This window comes from Thermobia domestica, chromosome 11 (assembly GCF_964235325.1).
Source record: "Thermobia domestica chromosome 11, izTheDome1.hap1.1, whole genome shotgun sequence".
Taxonomy (NCBI): domain Eukaryota; kingdom Metazoa; phylum Arthropoda; class Insecta; order Zygentoma; family Lepismatidae; genus Thermobia; species Thermobia domestica.
In genome coordinates, this window is record NC_137464.1 from 11,616,922 (window position 1) to 11,640,063 (window position 23,142).

The 23,142-nt window shown below is 36.2% G+C and overlaps 2 protein-coding genes across 2 annotated transcripts in view; one reads left to right on the forward strand and one right to left on the reverse strand.

Moving 5' to 3' along the window:
• The window catches only part of LOC145663883 (ribosome biogenesis factor Nop53), a 39,959-nt gene extending 28,199 nt beyond the window's left edge, over positions 1 to 11,760 (reverse strand). Inside the window, exons 1-3 of the mRNA XM_081730031.1 lie at positions 11,550 to 11,760; positions 4,903 to 5,094; positions 2,871 to 3,067 (exon numbers count right to left, since the gene is read on the reverse strand). Of these exons, the coding sequence (XP_081586157.1) occupies positions 2,871 to 3,067; positions 4,903 to 5,094; positions 11,550 to 11,704 (544 nt within the window). The 5' untranslated portion in view covers positions 11,705 to 11,760. The remainder of the gene's footprint in view (positions 1 to 2,870; positions 3,068 to 4,902; positions 5,095 to 11,549) is intronic.
• Positions 11,761 to 16,686: 4,926 nt separating this feature from the next.
• The window catches only part of LOC145663884 (uncharacterized), a 36,926-nt gene continuing 30,470 nt past the window's right edge, over positions 16,687 to 23,142 (forward strand). Inside the window, exon 1 of the mRNA XM_081730032.1 lies at positions 16,687 to 16,832. Coding sequence (XP_081586158.1) covers positions 16,826 to 16,832 — 7 coding nt within the window. The 5' untranslated portion in view covers positions 16,687 to 16,825. The remainder of the gene's footprint in view (positions 16,833 to 23,142) is intronic.

Sequence of the window (23,142 nt, forward strand, 5' to 3'; positions counted from 1 at the left end):
TAGGATGGCTACTTCAAAAAGCTCTTACACTTCCTCGACCGAGCGTCCCCTGTGTCACAAAATATCTTTTAAGGTTTCCCTTCAGACTTATTGTATTAAAACCATATTTAAAGTAGCAAACGATGCGATGTTAAATATTTGATTTTATTAAGCTTCAACCTTGTAACAAAATTTGTAGCAGACAATGTCTCTCAAGTTTCACCTTCAGAGATTTGCATCGTAACCATAGTATAAAAATCAAGAATATTACATATTGGATTTTATTATGCATCAATCTTGTAAGAATAATATACAGCACATAATATCTTCAAAGTTTCACCTTAAGACTTGTGTCTGAAGCATATTATAAAAGCAAATGATGTTATATACTAGGTTTTGTTACATATCAATCTTGTAACAATAATTTGTGGCAGAGCTCCTCCGTGGCTACGCGGTTAGCGTACGCGCCTTTGGTGTGGGAGACCCGGGTTGGATTCCCGGCGGGAGCTCATGTGGTTCGGATTCCACGTTAATCAGTAGGTTCACGTCTCATATAGCCTCGCTGCTGAACGGGACGTTAAACTCAAAATCAACTCAACTCATTAATTTGTGGCAGAAAACGTCTTTAAGATTTTTTTTTCTACTCTGAATAATTAAAAATTGCTTGACTTTGGCTGAATTATACGTTTCTCGACGTGTCTAAACGCTACACACATCCTTCCCTCTATTTCTGTGAACTTCGATCCTTCTCAAATTTTGTCATCAATTCCTTCTATAAACAGTCTCATGGTAATGATTAAAAATGAGTTTCAATGTTCTTGAAATTCACTTATATAAACTTAAAGTGAGAATTAATCAGAACCAGATATGTCTATTGTCGTCCAATAAACAATCACCAAATTCAAAGGTAGCAAGTCAGAACACATAAGTTTATATATATATATTGTACAGTTACAATTTTCTGTATTATCACTCTTTGTTATTATAAAGGGTCATATAAAAACTCTCCGCTGTTTTTTGATACATTTTTGAACAAAAAATTTCTTTATTGAAAATCAATTTTAATCAAGTACATATTGATCATTATTATCTATGACCTTTTGCCTTACTTCGGGTAGCTTCAAAATTCCATCGGTGTAGAATTTCTGTGGTTTATCGTTAAAAAACTCGGCCAAGTGACTGTCAGCGACGCTTCGGTCGGCAATTTTTTTTACCATCAAGATAGTTTTGCAGAGACCGAAACAAATGGTAGTCAGGCGGTGCACGGTCCGGGCTATACGGTGGATGCATCAAAGCTTCCCAACCAAGTTCCGTCAATTTGTTCCAAGTCATCAAAGATGTGTGTGGCCGCGCATTGCCATGATGGAACATAACTCGGATTGTCGGCAAACACGGTTATGTTAAGTTTGGTGGCATTGGAAAGGCTGAAAATCACTTGGCCAAGCTTTTCGACGATACACCACAGTTCCACATTGATGGAATTATGAAGCTACCCGAAAAATTGCAAAAGGTCATAGATAATAATGGTCAGTATGTAATTGATTAAAACTGATTTTCAATAAAGAAATTTTTTGTTCAAAAATGTACTAAAAAACAGCAGAGACATTTTATATCACCCTTTAATTTCCCTTCTGCTTCAGGCCAACTATTATTATGATACGGAGAGTTGTTTGAAAAATGTGTTAAACCATGTTCTACTGTTCAAAGGATGTAACTGAAACTCATTCTGGTATATTGAAAAAAAAATTCTTATCTATATCCAGTTCCTCAACTAAGTAATGATATTCGCCATGTCTTTCTTTATTTTCATTTATTGCATAGATATCGGCTGCTTTCTTTCTGACATTTAATGCGGCACTATCAGGGCCATAGTTAATATTTCTCTCATCCCAGGCCATTAAAAATTGCCACATCCTCAATATCATTAAAAACTGAAGTAGAAAACTTGGGGTGGTGGAGTGAATAATCCAAGTGAAATAAATGTAAAAATATACGAGTGCACAATAAATTTATTGAACTTTCAGAACTGGGGTATGGGAAAATAAATGGTCCTAAATGTTTCCCGCTGCTCCGAGCCATGGTCCATGCGTAAATACGGCCCTGAGCACTATCAAGAAGATAAAGCTAGAGTATTTCTATTTGAAGTGTGCCCCTGCTGGCGATATGTGTTTTCTCGTACCTCCACCGAAAGAGGAGGGACAAGTTGCTTTGGCCGAGTTTTTTTTTTTTTTTTTTTAATAGTTGAATGTAGACAGAGTTGCCACATTGACCGGCTTCGCTTTACACTTTCTTGTTAGTTATTCTAAGCAGCCTATGATCTTCACTTGTCAAGACCAAACGACTGAATGACAAATTGGCAACACAGCTAAGGCCATTCAGTTCTTTTTCCTTAAGCAAAGAGATGGTTTCCTCTGCAAGAGGGTGGCGGGGGTGTGGCCGAAGTGTGTTTCACATATTTTCCGAGGGTACACTTGAAACAGAAACGCTCTACTCATCCGACAAGCCAGTCTTCTTTCATATAACTAGCAAATTTTTGCCTCTATTACGCATTCTTTATGTTAAGCAGACAGCACAACTAGTGGGCTCTGATAATCGGAAGCAGGACGCACCTTAACAGTCATTCCTAATGCGTTTTTCGTTTTCCATTACCTACTCCCTTTTCAACCCTCTTTCAAAAACTTTTCCACAGATAAAAGCAGTATGACTACCTTTCACAAAGGGATCATATTGGAGAACCCTGTGAAAACTCGGAATTATTCAACTCAGCGGAACCCAAATATTCGATCGAGGGAAACTAATCCTAGGTTGAAAATGGATTAAAAGAAACCGACTTCCGAACATGAACCAAACTTTTCGTCACTAATACCTACAGACAGATATTTATCGCTTACCTTTTTCGTCCCAAGCATCACAGTCAATTACGAACTCCTTTTTCTTACGTTTCTCTTCCTCTCTACGAAGAGTATCGGCAAAACGCTGCTTCTGAGCCTGAATTTCCTTTGCTTTCAGTTTCCCTGCTTCACGAGCCTCCGCCTCTATTCTCTTGACCAGGGGGTGCTTTCTCTCTTCAGGAGTTCTCACTCGGTTCCTATGGATTAAAACTACACTTAGTTCACAGCATATTATAAACACGAATGAAGAATTTTCGTACACAACATTTAAACACATTATGCTACAACAAGCAAACAGTAAAATTTACATTTTCTATGTCGTGGGAGACCAATATCTATGAAGTTCTCTCTCGTGCTTATTATTTTATAATATAACACAAATATTTTTCTGCCTAAATTTGTTTACTACTGTAATCCATATATAGTCTATATGATGCTTTTTTAAAATATAGACATAATTATGTTTTTTTAAAAGACATTTTATGAAGTAAACAAATGCACTATCAGAAAAAAATCTAGTATTCAACTACTGAATAGTCAATTTTCATCCTCATATTTCGAGGGCGCTGCAGCTCATCTTCGGAGTATTGTAATAAGTGTCCTAAAACCCATTATTTTGTCATTTAAAAAACTTTGTTTCATTAAGATTTAGATTTAGAATCTAAAAAGAAGTCTTACGATAACTAACTAACTAACCCTATGTCTTGAGAAACTCTGAGTTACAATTATAAGTTCACAAAAGCTCTCCACTGACTTCTGTCCTTAGCCAACTGGATCCAGTTTCTACTTTGTATTCCTATTTCTGCGATATCCACTGGATTTCAAGGTTACGATATTTCTTCATAAATACCCCGAAGACGAATTAAAGCGCCATATTCGAAATATCAGTGTGAAAATTAACTATTCAGTTGCTATGTTTTTTTTTTCTGATAGTACAAGAGTTTATTTCGTACATTTTTTTAAAAACATATTGAAGATTATATCTATATTGAAATATCGGTATGAAAAATTAACTTTTCAGCTGCTGAACATTTTTGTGTGGCTTTTTTTGGACCAAGGGTCCTCAAAACCCAAGAGAGTTTATACGCAAATGTCCCACATCAAGACGATGCTCATCAGGTTCTTCGACTCCATAAATAATTTGTTTCCAATAGACACATGACACTAACGGGGAAATACTACCTTGAGGTTTTGAAACGTCTGTTCTATCATGTCACGAATTCGACGGGTACAATACTGTCAACAGTATATGTTCCGTTTGATTTAAAAAAATAAATAAATAAATAAATAATGCACCTTCTCCTAGACCGTTGCACCGATTTTGAACATTTTTGGTATATGAGTGAATCCTGGTCTACCTTAGGGTTTGGCACACTTTCGGCAAGAGGAAGAGAAGGCGTGAGGGGGATGACACGTAAAAATAAACGAAAACAGCCGATATTGGTGTCCAATCTAGTTTACGAGGCTACTGAGATGAAGTGACACTCTCGATGCCGTTTAAGTCCAAGTTTAGTCTCATCAGTATGGAATGGGGTGGGAAGAGGGTGACATGTAAAAATAACTCCAATCTATGAGATGAACCAATCACCGCCAACGACGTTTAAGTCTAGATCATTCTAGATGGGTATTGTTAGCGAAGTATACAAATACTGTTCATAAACGTACTCTTCCTATACTAAGAACGTGCATTTAATCTATCTACCTACCTGCCTAGTACTAACTAACTAGATAAATAAATAATCAGGTGTCGAAGAGAGTACTAAACGCTTTTTTACTACTACTACTACTGCTATTATTATTATTATTATTATTATTATTATTATTATTATTATTATTATTATTATTATTACTTCTTCTTATTTCTGATTGCTGTCCAGGGTAATTATCAGTACATTTTCTCCGGAAAAAAATACATGCTTTGCGTTGTGACATTAACTACACTTAAAGTTTGAAAAGAATATCTACAACATAATACTTGCGATCCGAAATCACCTAAAATAAATAAATAAATAAATTCAATGTATTTACGTACCTTTTAGGTATTGGATCTGGTACAGCCGATCGTTCATCGAGTATTGCAAAACATCTCAACGGTTTTAGTTCCTTCCTCTTCTTCTTCTTCAGAGATATTTGTGTTTGTTCCTCATTTTTTTCTTTCTCATTTTTGTCATTACCTGTGTCTAACGAAAATAATTCTTCATTTTCACGATTCGAAAATGATCCCCTGAAATAAATAAATAAAAGCCATTCATTAGGCGCAGTTAGACACATTTTCTTCATATCTAGCGGACAAGTTAAGATGCGTGAAATTCTACAAACTACACACACACACACACACACAAAAAAAAAGGCTTTCCTTCAGGGTATTAATTTTTGGCAGTTCAAAAATTCCTCCCACTTGGGATATAATCAAGAAAATATACAGCAGCAGGAACAGTGTTCTACATGAAGGTCCCAGAAAGGGACGAAATAATAAAGAAACGTTCTTTTACGATACAAAATTACTACCTATTTTTATACAATATTACTACCTATATTTAATATATATATATAAATACGTAAACTATGTTGTTTTTTTTAAATTAAAAAAGAAAAACAAGTTTTAAGTAGTGCAATTTGTTTTGGTGGAGTTCTATCATGTTCACCTACTAACAAAATATAACTGCTAATACATTACGAAGTACTGAATTTGTGCTAACGAATTGTCTGTTTGTATAAAACGTGTAAATACAAACTGCGAAACTTTTTCTTTTTTCTTTCTTATCTTTTGACCAAGATAGGCCTACTTGTTTGAACAGGAGCATATTCCACAACCTTTACTTGCAAGTAGTATTGTCAACGACTCGAGCGGCTCGGCTCACAGCTGTTACAACCGATCCGAACCGAGAAGAGAGCAGAATCAACAGCTCACCCAACCGAGTCCTCGGCTTAGTTGGGCCGAGCCGAGCCGATGGCTCACCCTAATCGAGAAGGCTTGAGCCGAACCGAACCAATGGCTCATTCCAACCGAGCCGTACGTTTGGACAGACATGCTGTGCAAATCCATATATTTTACCGCAAGATAAAATTTTTGTCTAGAATTCTTTCTGTGCACAATCCTCTTATGGCTTTTAGCATAATCAACTCATTTAATACAGTCCTTACTGTAATAGGACTTCTCCACTGTTATTCACACAAACACTTAACTAGTGCACTACAATGTCATGCTACCAGTGAAAACAATTTTCATGGTTCCAAGAACACTAGAACGATGTTCACGACATCGAATCACGCAAACTATCAATAACGCACGAGATAAAACCTTTTAATGAAACACATGTAAGTTTTCGAAAACTGTGGTGATGTGGGGAAAATTGTGCTTCATGCGATGTTTACAATCATTAATGAATACCAAATATCAAATAAAATCCACGTGGTGCCATTTGCAAGCAAATGAAAGTTCTACCAGGTTGGCAACACTGCCAACCGAATTGCAACGCAGGTAAAATTCATCATATTGATACAAATCAACTTTCTGAACTTTATCAAAGCTTTAACACATAGTTCTGATTTAACGCGAAATTTATATTTTATTTTCCATTGTCGCGAGCCGATTTTGGGTCCCGAGTTGGAAACCCTGTAACTCGAAAACGAAGCGGAATTCGACTCATGTTTATAGGAACTTTTCTACTGGATTTGATGTCAGGATTCATCTCTCAAAATTTTCATACTCCCTTTCAATTCGCCTTGTGTATAGGATCTAAATGCCCATAGGAAATATTTACATTTCAAGTACAAAAATCGAAATTTCAATAATTAATTCCGAATGTTAGGGGCTGCAGTTGCATGAACGGTTAACGGATATTAAATACTTAGGTACTTGTCCAATACATGTAAAAAAATTCAGATTTTTAAAAGGTGGGGTTTTTGAGAAAATGGCGTCCAAACATGCCGTCTTAATTAAACCAGAATTCTGTAATAACCAGAAACGTAAGTCCTTTACATTTTCAAGAGACCTTATGGAATAGATTTCGATGCTAGAAGCAGATGGTTGATATTGCTCGTGAGGACAGAAAAAAAATGTTTGCAGTTAGCAAAAATTTCACCAAAGTAGGCAACATTGCGAGTGAATTGCGCGATTCCTATTGGACCAATAGACGAATTTTGGCCCTCCACCGAAACATACAACTTTATACTCTTCCTGCTATTGCGATTATGTTACTAAATACACTCGTTTCTCTACAATAAAATTTTAAATTTGACATGTTTTTCAGTTTTCCGAGCAATCCGAGAGAAGGGCAGCCATTTTGTATGTAGTTTCGAAGAAAATTTTTTTTTCAGCAAAAAGAAAAAATATGGGTCTAATAATTTTGTATGTAGTTTCTTATTTTAAAAAATAAACTAAATCTGAGACAGTCGTGTGGACTACCCTGAACGATCTGAAATGGAATCACTCGTACTTTTCTTCATCAGTTTAGACTAATTACAAGCTCTTTTCGGCATGTCGTCAAATTCTTTCTGTTTAATATTCGCTTCCTTGAACACTAAAAATAAATGACAAAGTTGACCATAATCTTCTTTGTTTTTCTCGTTATTAAAAAACAAGGTCTAAAATTATATTCTGGATCACAGTTCATAGACGCACTTGAGTGACAATTACAGGCTTTCAGATCAAAGCCGAACTGTAGTGTCCCACGATCAAGTACTTAACGAACTTATGGTACTAATAACTTTTTTGTCCTATCTCTATTCTGGTGATATTTTGTGCATCTTGAAACTTTGTTGACCTGGTTTATTAATTGGTCTCCAAACTCGGAAAGGAGGACAAAAGCGCGTAAGGCTTGGGTACAAAGCCAGACATCAATTTTTACGTTCAAAAGGGCAACCCTACACTCACTTTTCCTCACAAACGAAAATAAATTCTCCAATTCACCCGGTAAATTTCCGAAAATTGGTCCGGTGATACAATACTTAACCCAGAATTTGGCATTGTCCTACGGCCAGCAGCATTTGAATCTATTTATTTAGTCTTATTTTACATGGCAAAGTTAAGGCTCCTGCCTTGTCTTCCACTTGACCATGCAATACAATAGTATCATGATTAGTAATACAATAATAATAAAATATATAAAACACTCCCAGTCACACACACACACGCACCACATCACATTACTTAAAGTACTACAAATAACCACATAGTATAGTCATATACATTTAGTGACCAAAAGAAATAAAAGGTAGGAAGTATAAAAACCAGCATTTTTTTTTCAGATATTAGTACCATGGTTGGCTGGTTTAAACCAAGGTGGTTTAAACCAGCTGGTTTTTTCAAAAAAAACAACTGGTTTAAACCAAAAAACAAAAAAATGTTCGTAAAAGTGTAAGTGTTTGTAAAATCTTGATGAACACACATTTGTGGGTTATCACGTTTCACTCTCGTGTATTATTCGTATTATATTCAGACCTAAATTCCCCATTAATTACTCAAAAAGATTATAATACAAAAGCAACTTTTTTTATGCGTTTATAAATGTTTGGATTGAGTATAGCCCGCTCCCCCCAGTGATTTTTAACGAATCATAGTAATTCTAACGATTCATACTAGTTCATAATGAATCGGAATCGCATGTTATAAAGATTTAAGATGTAAATCTTGTGGTAAGGAAGCTCTTTTAGTATAAGTAGTAGTAGTAGTGGTAGTTAGTAGCAATAGTAGTAGCAGTAGTGGTAGTCAGTAGCAATAGTAGTAGTAGTAGTAGGAACGGGTTAGAAGCCCCGCAGGGGTTGGTTGGGTTCTGTTCTCGATATAAATAGTAGTAGTAGCAGCAGCAGCAGTAGTAGTAGTAGTAGTAGTAATAGTAGTAGTAGTAGTAGTAGTAGTAGTAGTAGTAGTAGTAGTAGTAGTAGTAGTAGTAGTAGTAGTAGCAGCAGCAGCAGTAGTAGTGACTCTTCCAGTTCCGGTGACAAAGAACTGGGGGGAGCGGGCTATACACAAGCCAAATGTTTATTTTGTGATTTTTTTGTAGTTATTATTGTTATGTAATTGCAATCGAAGAAAAATTCTAAATATTGTTTCGTTTCAATGTTTACTATTGATAAAATACATCGAAAATGCCGTACTTTTTGTGTGTGTGTGTGGGGGGGGGTCATACAGACCCCACGAGAGGCATTTAGTGAAATAAGTATCTTTGGTATCTATTTATGTATAAATGAGTCTGAGCCAAAGTGGACTCAAATAATTCGTATCTTTATTTACTTTTCTTATTGATATGCAGATTAAGTCGGTGTATTTCTTTAATTTGGACCAATAAAAGTCGTTGTTAACTAACTTGATCTAAATTAGTTCTTCTGTACTCCGTAGTACTTTAAAATTGTTCATATGTAATTCTGTGTAATGGTTTCACTTGTGCAACTGTTTATCTTTTTGTCCTTCTGAAATGACTCTTGACAGTTATATTAAGAAGCATGTAAAGATCAGTACAACGTATTTTTTTTAAATCAGGATTCCTTCCTGAGTGAGTCGGCAGACGTATCTCATTTGTGGCCAATTACTCCTGGTTCCGAGTTCAAATGGAGGACAATTTCTCTCGGATGTAACTCGAGAAGCGGTTTTTATTCCACTTTAAACTTATGTGACCCCTTCCAGCATAACCCGGTTGTTGCATAATAACATCAAGGCGAAACAAACTTATTTCTGTCCATATATGATATGAATATATAGAGCAAATTATTTAAACCATAAAAACCTGGTTTAAACCAAAAAAACCTGGTTTAAACCAAAAAAAACGGTTTTTTTGGTTTTTTTAATAAAAACCATGGTTTTTGCCAACCCTGATTAGTACCCCTCTGCTTAGTAGACTTATGGACGATCTGCTCAACCGACTTCTTAAATAGTTTGATTGACTGAGATTGTCTTGTGTTGGATGGAAGGTCATTCCACACACGGATAGTGGATGCAAAGAACGCATTCGAGTAGAAATTTGACGAATGTGGGGGAAGAGAAAGTAGTTTATTTACACCTGGTCTTGTATTGTGATCGTGGTGGGCATTTAGTCGTTGCTATCGTTGAAATAAGTAGGAAGGTTGTTGAAAACGCAGTCTTAAAGAGAAGTGTGACTCGATGCAAATCTCGTCTATCGGCAAGTTTCAAAAGCCCCAGCTTTATGTAGTATGGTGTTAAATGATATGATCGTTTGAGATTATAGGCAAACCGTATACAGGCATTTTGGATACGTTGCAAACGGTACGCTAATTCTTCATTTAAGTCTGATAGAGCTACATCACAATATTCAAGGTGAGGGAATATTAGAGATTTTACAAGTAGTAGCTTTGTTTCAGTGGGAAGAATTTTCTTTAGTCTAGTGAGTGAATGCAAAGACCAGACCGCTTTCTTACATACAGCGTTAATGTGAGGTTTCCACTCAAGTAATTGATCTATTATTACACCAAGATTTGAAAGTTTCAGAAAATTGAATAATTGTTCCATTTATCTCTACTGTTGGTATATTCGAACGGTGCATTTGTATAAGTCGTATAGAGGAGGGACAAATGCTCTTCGATTTAAGTGGATTTATGGTTAACCCATTTCCAATTGACCACAAGTAAATGCGGTGCAAATCGTGATTCATTTGCTGAATTGAATTGTCCAAGTTTTCGGGTTGGCCTGAAATATATATTTGAAAATCATCTGCGTATAGGTGATACTTACATACTGTAAGACAGAAGGAAGGTCGTTAATGTACAAACAGAAAAAGAGAGGGCCAAGGACACTTCCTTGAGGGAGGCCGTGAGTGAGATTCTGCAGTGCAGAAGAAGTATCGGCTACGGTTACAATTTACTGCAAAATAACAGTAGAAATATTACAGTCCGAACCACCATGATTTCTAACCGATTCGATTCGTGAAGACTGGCTCTTAGTCATATGTGACGATCTGTTCCGAGGAACCAGTTCTCTACGAATCGATTCATTGGATGAAATGTTTAAATACTTAATAAATTTACAACTGTTACGACAGGAAGTTGGCATAGATCTCAATTTATCAGCATTTAAAGCATGCAATGTTTAAAATTATCAGGGAAACATCACAACCCGAATCAGTATGATTTCTAACAGATTAGATTTCTGAGGAACTAATTTCTCGTGGCATTTAGTAAGTGTTTATTAGGAATCGATTGATTGAATAAAATGACTATAGTAAAATCTTGCCGAATTACATTATAACCGCGAAAGGTTCTAGAACACAGGTCCCCCTATATGGGTTAGTTCCTTTCTGTACCAAAGTTTAATATCTAATTCACATAGCATCGCCGAGTAAGCGTTAGCGAGTGAAGGCAGATTTTTCTGTCTTCATTACAGCTCAATTCGAAGGGGGACTTGTGTTCTAGAGCCTTGCCTTATAATCGTCTCCTGAAAATCATCGCCCGGTAACTCTTTACTTTGGGCAAGGCAGTGATATACTGTCAGTACATATTATTGCCAAGCGAGCGTCAGCGAGTGAAGGCGGGATAGAGCCCCGCAGGGCACGTTGTTTTATGTATTTCCTTCTTGGGAACTGTAAATATAATTGCAGGAACCGGTTCAGATTCATTGCTTATTGTCACTGCCTTGCCCAAAGTAAAGACTTGCCCATAGCCCGAGTGGACACATGCAATGAAATATTCTGCAGCGTGACACCTTACAATCTGGAGTTCTTAACTTACCCAAGACGTTCTTGCAACCTTTGATCTTCCAAATATTCGTCAACATCCTTTACATTTACATGTTTCCAAGCTTTCTTTCTCCCCTTCGGCACTCTTTTTCTCCTTTTTGTCGTATTCTCTAAAGTTTTCACTAAACTTTCTGTTGTATACCGCATTTCTCAGCACTTGTCAACAACAGTGAACAGATATACCTTCGTGGTGTCCAATGTCCTCCGTTCTTCTTTTTCACTTTATACACTTCCATTCGTATCGCTTCCCAGAGCAGTGATCAAGCGATATTCTAGACAACCTTTTTCGTAACGGTATACGTTTTTATGATAGTCGACAAATCATTTTAAACTGCTTCTTAAAACAAAATGGGCCTTATGCAGAGTCGTTTTGAAGCGTTATTAGTGCCATACTAAAGAGTTCGACTACCATATGTTCCCTGCAGTAGTTAGGCTTTTAGTATGACCCTAATCATTCGTCAAAGCAACTCTGCATAAAGCCCAATGTTTCGAGATACGCAACATAGCGATGACTTTTACGGAATGAGACCTTCACAATACTCACACCATTAAAAAAGTGAGTAACATGGACAAAGAAGATGACATATTTTACCGGCATACGGGAGCAAGACGAAATCTAAAAAAAAAAAAAAGTATGAAATAGATTAGGTACTGATTCAGGACCCCAGGGACACTCAAAAACAGTTACCGTTTCCATTATTATTTTCCACTGCCATCATTATATTCCCATGTTTCCTCTAAAGTTGTATAGATTTTACCTCCTTGTACATTGCTTCACATTTCCTCATTCTTTCAAATTCTTCTATGTCCTTGCATTTTCTTTTGTAAAACACTTCCCTTGCTCTGTTTCTCTTCGTAATTCGTCTAAATTCCTATACATCTTTCTGTCTTTTTTGCATTAACCTATTTCTATGTCTTTCCTTCCTTCACTTTCTCCAACATTGTTCTATAACCCATGGTTTCTTAGCCTCTTGTGTTCTCGGTAACCTACTACTCCTTCCATAGCCCTCTGTTTGGAAAATTTAATGTTTCCTCCGTCTCTTACTACCTGAATCCACCCTTTCCCCGTCTGAATACTTCTCTTTGAATTTTCAACAAAAAGATTCCTTACTTTCTTGTTTTTCAACTTTTTAGTATTCAATATCTTGTTCCTACTTTCTTCTGTAATACATTTTTTAGTTGAGTATAAACTTCACTCAGCAGAAGGTTATGATTAGCGAAAATGTTGGCAGTAGTAAGGACCTTTGCGTTCCTCGAGCTATTCCGATACCTGTCCTGAATCATAACAGTCTATTTGATATTATCGAACGTCTATTGGGGATTTCCATGCATATATTCTCTCTTGTGTCGATTGAATCAAACGTTCCCAATTACTAGTGAATTCTATCTACAGAATTTAACCAGTCCTTCCTTTTCATTTCTTTCGCTTAAATTATATTTGCCTACAACACTACCTTCCTGTTTTTCTCCCTCAATTACGCATGCACCCCTCTTCACCTGATCTATAATTTCTTCTATTTTCTCATAATTTTTCTGCTTCTTCAGTTGTATATGAAGTGGTCTGTGCTTATGTCTGTATCACTACTAGGTGCAACTTTTTTTCTTTAAGAACTCTATCATCAACAAATTATATTTTCACTACTTACTCTTTTAACACGTTCACTACGGCAGCGTAAAACTGAGTTTGGATCTCAGTGCTATACGAGTCATCTTGTGTCTCGTTGAAGGTTTGTTCGTCCGTGCGTTACGAGTCAACAGTGACTCGTGCACAGATTTTACTTTGAGCTTCTCTCCACAGATGACGACACGATATTTCAAATTCACACTTCAGCCATTTGTTGGTAGAATCTGAAGCTACATGACGCCAAAGCAGTACTCGTATAGCACGTGGATGCTAGTAATGTTAAAAATTTGTACAAACTAAAATACACAAACGCACAGAGGTAATACAATGCATAAAACGGCATCGCACAGAAATGGTATATCGCACAAGCTATCGGTGACTCGTAACGCAGCGAACGTGTTAAGCGCTTACCAAAAATTATTCCTACATCATTACGACAGCCCCTTTCATTATCTGAGTGAGACATTCTATATCCTTCACTGTTCAATATCCCATTGCCTTCCCATCTAACTTCAGAAACTCCTACCAAATCTACATTATTTTGTTTCATTCCTTCTTTAAGATTTTCTAATTTTCCTCCCTATGGTACGTACTTCCATGTCCCTATCTTACACCTTTTATTCTTGCTTGTCTTTCTTTCCCTATCTATTGTTGCCAAATTGTTTCTTTCTCATCCAATATCTTCGCCAAGACATCCCCTCCCGGGGACATTTCACCCCCGGAACTATATTTTGAGCTTCGAAATGCCCTTGTACATATATCTTCTTTGTGTTGTCAGAAAACTATGGAAAAATGGAGTGGAATTTCCCGTTGTCCTCCGTTCTGCCATTGAAGTCACTACGACTGGGACTAATGCCAAAGTTGCATTAATATTACTATGATTTTCGCCAATTCGGCTACTGAAGAACTGCTACTTTCCCCCAGAGCACTCTTCGTATGGCTACTCCATTTAGACCAATTCGGTAGGGGTGGCACTTCTGGTACTGAACTATCTCCGACATAGCTCTAAATTTCATTGTATGTTTTTCCGATCATCGAAAGGAGAGAAGAAAAATTTCCAGGAGACGAGACGTGACTTACCAAATTTATGAAATGAAACAAGATAATATTTTTCATCTCATCTTGTGAACAGCAGCTCATCAGACGCATTTATTATTCTATTCGTAATAGTATTCGATCTGTTTTACAAAATAAACTTCAGCGTTTATCAAAATTTGAGACGGCGTCTATAACAGTACATTTATCTGATTTTGCTACAGTCAATAAATACTTATTATGTTGCATATGAAATTATTCTATTACTATAGTATTCAGTGTTCAGAAGAGACATTCATACTTGATGTGTTACATGCTCTATATATGTTACATGGCTATAATATTTACGCAGCAAATATGTTTACTATATCTAAGTAACAAGAAGGTAAAGAAAAACATGTGTTGTGAAAATGATTTTTTTAAATGACAAAAAGCAGGAAAAATAGTCACTGATCATTAGATTCCTTTGTATGCAATATACCCTGCTGGATAGTTTAAAAAGACATAAGGTAACGTGGTAAAATGTATTGACGGGTGGGAAGGTTGTCAGTTGGCGTTATTTGAGTGCTGTTTTGTGTTTTCGGGGGAAAGAGACTGAACCTTTATTCTGAAACTGCAAATAATGAAAACGAACGAAGTATACCTTTAATAAAACAATTTTCACATTTTTTACTAACACGCTAGAAATGTGAGTGTACATCATATAATTATTTTCCCTTACCTTGATTTTCCTAATGTGTTTGGACATCCCTGTGGAAAAATCATGCCTGGCCTTTTTCGACATAAATCGTTGCTGTACAGCCTCGTTAACGTGCTTTTAAGTACGGAAGTTAGTATCACTAGCGCGTTAGTCAAACTCTTAATACGATGCTAAAAACAACTCTGAATAGGACCCATTAACGATGATAAAAAAACTAACAACAGGATCCATTAACTTTTAAAGTAGATTCTTTTATTGTCTTATGGATCTCCACACCTTTATGCGGAGGGGATTTGTAAGTTGGTGAAATGCTATGATAAATGCTTGAATTTACATGGTGACTATGCTGAAAAGTAGAGGACAGACGTGCTTTCTAGATGAAAATAGGGCCTATATATTATTTTATCTATGATCTTTATTTACAGCAAAATGGAAGTTACTTTCTGAATCATTCTCGTATAAATACAAACTATGTCCTGTATATCTGCCATTCAGAACATTTAAATATTGCAATATGTTGTGGAAGTGTTTACGCAAATTCCTACTGTATTTCGTAATCTGTCTAACGTCTAACTAAATCCAATATTGCATATGGTGACAATGCGAGATTAGTCATTCTCTGGAGTCTAGACGAAGTGAGTTTCATTCATTGGTTTTCTTGTGTATATTCCCTAATTTAATAACATTTTTTTATAAGGACAGTGTTCAATATATGAAGAGTTCTATTATAAAACTACTAATTAGGCACTGCTACACCTGGGGCTAATTTCTCAAAGCTATTATTCTTGTGATTTATTTTATACAAATCATAAAAGTGTCATGAAGGGGAAACACTAGAGTAATAGTAAAAGTCATTTCTAAATGCTAATACTGGTGCCGGTACCTATAATTTGTCTTGTTGTTTCATCATGATTTCCAATTTGAAATGACTTTATAAATCTACATATTAGGAAGTTTGAGACAACATGGCGTCAGGATGCGAAAAACTGTCTCGAGCTCGAACTATATTTTTACAATGTTTCGTTTAATACCAGTGCTGTTTTGTGCTTCATTTTATATGGATACAATCTTTATAGTGTGTGGGCATCCCTGACGTCAATGCTTTTATTGACAAAAATGGACTTACTATATAAAAATACCATTTAGTGGAGACAATTTGGGTTTAAACCTGCGCTATTTTAGTTACGAATAATATCATGACTAATCTTATTTAGAGCAACAATTGAATTATTATTATTATTTTTTTTTTTACAATTGCTCTATTTTATAACAATAATCTGTGCAATAGTCGACTTGGCTATGGCTGCGATTTTCCTAGAAATTCAAATCACATGTATCTACCTCCCTTACGGAAGATTTATAAAGAAAGTCCCGCTCTTATAGTCAAGTAGACTACTTCACTAAATTTGTTTTTAAAGGTTTTGTAAAAAGTAGATTTGTATAAAATGGCGCATTCCAACATAGACGAATTCACCTGTTCTAAGTAGATTTATTTTAACACTATTTGGAAAACTACTTGAGGTGTTAGAGGCACAGAACATATAAATAGATGTAATAATATATAAAGATTGTAAAAAAAAAACTAAAACTACGTCAAAAAATAAAGTTATGTTCGAAATCACAATTGCGCAATTGAAAGAGCATAACACTCCAGATGTGAAGACGTCCGTCGTCATCTTGTTCTCCCTATATATTAGGCGACTAAATTAATTAGGGGTAACTTTTTAAACCATAGACGGATTATATGGAAGTTAATAAGTTATACGCAAAGAATTAAAGATAAAGTGCAAACATTTCGTAATCTGTGAAACAACTCAACACCATCACAAAGGAAAAAAAGAAGAAAAAAGCTCTAAGATTTTTCTAAAAAGAGAAGTTCTCTCGCCGTCTTTATATAAACTACATAATTATGGAAGGTGGGGAAATTACTATATATGTATTAAGTGTTCTAATTTTATTCAATCGTTTATATGTTTCATTACATTTAAAATAGCATACACTTTTCTTTGCAAAATTCTCTACTGTACTTTAGAGGTTGTTTATTATATAGACTACGTAGGAAAGCAAGAAAGAAATAGTAAGTTTCCATTCTTGGAATATCATTTGGCATATATTCCGAAGTTGGGCGTCCGCTTTCGTCAAGTTTTTTCACTGTTATCTCCTTTCCACACTTTCTGCAATTTGTTATTAGGTTCATTAATCTGTGCTCTTCACAAACTTTTAAAAGATTTTGCTCGTTATCAATGTATTCCTTCACAAATGTTAAAACTGCTAGTTCATTGCCCTTGTACATTCGCCATGTTGGTAACATAAATGCTCGTTTCTTTCCCACAATGCAACTGGTTCGGTTACCTTGCGCCAAGTAGTTCCCTCCGCTCGCCATATAGTACCATGTTTATAACCGCTTATATATAACAAATAAACAGATTTTTCGAGAGACTTATATATTATCAAGCACACAAACGATCAAATTATCCATATATTTCCTGTAAATTTTAAAAATTTCGCTGGAAACGGACGCCCAACTTTGGAATTTAACCCTATCATTTTGTATTTACCTGTAAAGTCGAATATTTAAACAAATCGCGAAATGAATGAACTAACGAAGCGGTGTATTACCGATTCGTACTGTATGTGTAATAGCCAGGAAAGATCTCCAGTTTTCAAAGACGGAAAATTGAAGGTGCGAGGTTACTTGGAACAAGTAGGGTAGGTTTCCATAAGAGTACGCGGTCTTGAAAGAGTACGCAGTGTCAATTTCAAAAGTTGGTAGTATTGTGGAATGGTAACATCTAGACGTTAAACAAGCAGCAGCACGGAAAGTTATGTATAAGCATAAAAGAAGTAACAAGCAGCTGACAAGAACTGAGTAATTAGCAGGTAAGTACTTTCATATCATTTCATTGTAACATTACACTTGTAGAATATAATGTCTGCGCAATAACTCTATGACTGGAAGACAATGACTTTTATAGTAAATATATTTTCACGCCTCGAGAATACAAAGGTGTATATTTCAACGTCTAGTCTGATTGCTGCTGCCATCTGGTGACGAACATTATAAAGTAACGTTGTCCCCAAAGAGTACGAATTGACCAGTACCCAAAGAGTTCGCGTGTGTAGGCTACTCTTTAGGGACACAGCAGTTTCCATGTAGTAAAATCCCTTGAATCTATTATATTTGTTTCAAGGTGTCTCAGATTTTCAATAATTTACTGTAAAATTATAAGAATTTACATATTTTGAATCACACAAAATGAAAGTACAGTATCCTATGCGCATAAATGCATACGTGAAAGATAATTTTGTAACAATAGTTATTTTTGTTTTTATTTATTTACAGGAGAGCAATACAGCAGGAGAAAACTAGTCAGTATTCAGACATTTCATCTGGGCCTCATGGGGGTGATGTATTCAACATCCGAGGAGTTCCAATAAAAATGCAGTGGCTAAAATTGTAGACTGTCGAAATGACAATATCAGCAACGAACAGTCAGAATGTAATATACTCGTATCTCCTTCTCATTTGTTTCCTCTGGCCAAAGCCAAGCATGAGTTGAAGCGCAATAGACGTAGAAAGAAATCCAAAATAATGACATCATCACCATTAAAAGCAATAGTGGAGTGTGCAGCATCCAAAAGCAAGGAACCAAGTAAAGAAAACAAGCGTTGCAAAGAAAAAAAGCTATTAACATTTGATGCTGCTGTACGTTCCACATCTAAAGACCTTCAAGAAGATGTCATGTACCCAGGAGGTCACGAAATCTACGATGACCCAATTACAGAACACTGTTTTAAATGTTGCGAGCAATGGAGGCATGAAGCTTGTTCTTCACATCAAGGACAAGGCAGGGGCGGATCCAGAACCGACTTCTGGGGGGGGGGCGGTGGGTTGTCATACTGCTACTTTTAAGGGCACCAAACTTTGGAATGGGTTTTATTTATATATATAAAATAAGAAACTTTTTCTCTTTTGGGGGGTGCGATCGCCCCGATCGCCCCCCCTTGGATCCGCCCCTGGGACAAGGTGCCTTTCAGTGTGACATATGTTAAACGTTTTGTATCTTTTATCTCCATAGACACTTTCAAGTGCGAACTCTTTGAGGATGCGTTGCGTACTCTTTCCCCTAAGAGTACTATTTTGTATCTATTAAAAAAAGTATATATATATATCCTATGTTGTGTTTACATTTATATTATATTTCGTTAAATACGAAAGTAAAGACACTACTTAAGAAGTAGGTGTAGTTGCTTTGTGTTTTTGTTTGTTTTAGTTCCCGTAATATTACTTCTAACACTAAGTACGTACTCTTATAGAAACATACCCTATATCTTTGTGTTACCTATGAGGCGAAGAAAGAGATTTTCTAGTCTCGTAAATTTTGTGGAAATATCGTCTCATCTCGATTTTTGAAGAATTATTTTCAGTCTTATTTTGATTATTGGAAAGCTCTTCTAATCTTATCTCGTCTTTTAAAAAAAATGCTAGAAAATTTATTCCCTTATTTATTTCCTAAATTAGTCTAGAACTTATCGATGCTCTTTTGAGCTACCAGAGTTCCACGAAGGGTGTAATATAACAACTTTTAAAACATACATAGGGACGGCCGCAGATGGCGGCCCCGAAATACAAAATTTACTGAGAAATTAACAAAAGCAGATGAAATGTAATACAGGTCATCAGTGTAGGATGACTTGCGATGATAATTCCTACCTGCAATTTATACTTTTTGAGAAAAAAAATTAGAATTGAATGGAGAATCCTTGTATAATTAGGAAAAATTAAGGAAAGCCTTCAGTAATGAAATTTCTAGTTTAATGTGTGGTTATACCAATTATACTAAAGGAAACGGGTGATCAACAAAACATTAAGATGATAAAGAACTTGGTGGAATGAGAGTTTAGGAGGAAACGGGAGAACCTGAAAGAAAACCTACAGACACGTTGTTGTCCACTACAAATTCATATGGCCTATTGAATCAGGGACCCCTTACACCAGACGTGAGGGCTCTGCCACTGAGCCATTGTGCCATGAAACCTGAGATCGGCTGTAAACGTGAATACGTAATAAAAAAAAACTATCATGTTAAGTGATAAACAGCATGATGTGTCCTAGAATCGACAAAATACCTCTCTTGAATTCAGAAATTTTCCGGAATAATTGCGAATCCCCGAACTATATAATATACTCTGATCTAGAATCGGTACTCAAATCTATTGCACATTCAAGGCGTTTGAAAATGCTAAGGAGGAATCCTGTCGCAATGCACAGCACTAAAATTTTAGGAGCGAGTCGAGAAAAACTAAGCTATAACTAAGGAGAAATCATAAATTATACAAGCATAAATCAAATCAGTATTCTGGAGTGAAGGGACAAGGGAGTCATTGAAGAAATTAAAAACAGTAATGTTTTCCGGGTGTACCCTTAGGAGTAAGGTTGTGTTTATCCAGAAGCCAAGCCTACGAGTGACACAAATCGCACATACATTTATTTTTTCGTTTTTAGGGATGCATTCGAGTCGAGTCGAGTCGAGATTTAAGCCTGTCTCGACTCGTCTCGAGAAAATGTTGTCTCGACTCGAAAATATGTTTCTGTCTCGACTCGACAGTCTCTGTCTCGACTCGACTCGAATTCGAGTCGAGACGTCTCGAAATTCGAGTCGAGACAAAATGTACGAGTTAAAATATACGCACACATCAGCCAGACCATCATGACTACCTACCTAATTGTCAGTATGTCGACTTTTGGTATGGATAAAAACGGCGACACGTCTTGGCATACACGCAATGATCCTTGATAGGTCGCTGGAGAGAGCTGGCACCACATGTGCTCACTCAGGTCACCTGATTCCCGTAAATTCCGGGAAGGGGGGCGATGTGTTGTGACGTCACGTTCAATCATCCCACAAGCGACATCACTCAAATGTCCGGCTCCAATTTCAATGAAACTTTTTTTGCTGATAGAAGGCATGTATGCATCATTACTTGTGATGACAAATTTTTGCCACGGTGCATGTTTTCTATTTTCTTTAAAATAACTTTTAAGAGTTGTGATGTTGTTATTAGAGATTACTACAGAAGTCCATTACTACCCTTTGTAAACGGAGCGTTAATGAAGAAAAGTGAAGAAAAACCATGTGGATACATATAAGTCCTGGGGGGGAAGTCGTATGGTAGATATGACCTTGATGGCAGCCATCTTGAAATCCGCCATTTTGAATTAAGGTCAAGTTTTCAAAATGGGAATAGGGTAATATGATACATAATTTCGGGCTAGAATTTAATTAGAAAAATAATGGTGAGGTTAGTTTTAAGATACATCCATTTGGGGGAAAGTTACAGGCATATTAATTGTTTTTACTTACTGTGTGCGTAAGTCCCTTCTTACTTTCGTCTCAAGTCCTGTAAATCGATCGCAACGGCAGAGCCCGGTTTCGCACTAGTGTTTAAAAATCTTTAAACTCACTTGAGACAATATTTCTGGATTATTGTATTGTATTTTGCCTTTAATTAAATTTGAACCCACTTCATGATCTTGTGTAAAGTATCACTAAAAGAGAATTTCTGTTTTTATGGAGAACGTAAGCATGGCAATTATAAAAGGTGAGTAAGGTGCTTATGTATTTATAAGAAAGTTTATTTTACGAGTCTTTTGTGGTTCCGCCAACCTATTTTTTAGTTGTTTTTTTTTCAAAATACTCATATCTCATAAATAAAAGAGCTATTATAAAATCTCTTACCACTATTCTTTAATACTTATAAAATTTTATTTATTGTAAAAGCACTGGCGAGATATTTCTTATCGCCCACTAAAATTATGGTGGAGCTCCTTCCTGGCTAACGGTTAGCATACTTGCCTTTGGCGTGGGAAACCTGGGCTTGATTCCCGGTGGGTGTTCATGTGGTTCGGATTCCACGTTAATCAGTAGGTCCACGTCTCACATAGCCTCGCTGCTGAACGGGACGTTAAACTCAGAATCAATTCAACTCAAAATTATGGTTTTGACTTTATTATGATGTCATTAGTTTAAACGCCCAACTGCCCAGTAATTATAAACATTGACTACATTATAAAATTGTAATTTGTGACGACTAAAATATCAGAAATTAAAGATTATTCTTTGGGTTTTGGAACATTTTGAAAAACGTGAAAAACTGGTACTGCACCGATACAACACACCTTTTGGATTTATCATAACATGTCTTACATAGCTTTGGTTCGATTCTCAACACGGACTGCAACTACCCGTTAAATTGTGCATCCGAAAGGCACTCTTTGTTAAACCTCGCTTATCACCGCTCATCTTAATAATATATATAACTTCACCGCGAAGCAAATATTGCATTTCTCTCTTTCATCCTAACACAAAACAAAACTAACCACAGCTGTGACACAAAGGAGCTATTTCGAAAAGAAACAAGCTATGCTTCATAGAGATGTGTACCAAATGATAGAAGTATAAAGTATTGTTTTCTTTACTGTTTATTGATATCAGTTGGTGTTCTTAATGAGTTTACTCATTAGTTTAGAGAGAGTATATATGGAATTTGGACATATGTTGTACGTATTCTCCTGAGAAATTGATGAGACCAGAAAAGTTATAAGGATAGATGGAATAGGTTTAAGCGCATCTACGTGACTTTATCAAATATTTATTCTCCATAATGGTACCACGCGGAAAACTTGGTATAGGCCTACTTTTATCTTTGCCTCCCTCTGTTAGCTGTTTCGTATCATATATATCGGATGGTTTTGATATTTCTTCTGATCATTAAAACAACAATGGTACCTGTGTGCGTGCAGAAATGCAAAAGCACAAGGTAACTTCCTATTTGTTTTGGAAACAACAAACCCATTTCACGTGTGCGAGAGAAATTGAGCACAGCGAGATCGGGTGTTTACTCACGGTCAGTTCGCAGCAGGAGTCCATGGTAAAAGATTTGGCTATCTCGAAAACACTTGCAAAACCTTACAAAAGACTGCGCTTCAAAGAAAGTTTAGACACAGATGTTTCAATTTTCTTTTAGCATCTTTCTTCAGCAAAAGAGTCGGTTCATTGTATTCGAAAAAGGGAAGGGAGAAAGGGTGAATTTATATTTTATGTGGGGGGTAACGTTGTAAGTAGTATAAGCAATACATGCCGCTTCCGACTCTGTACTGAAGCACTTCCTTTAGCGGTATATCACTAGATCTATTCTGACCCTCATCCCACCTCAAGTTGTAAA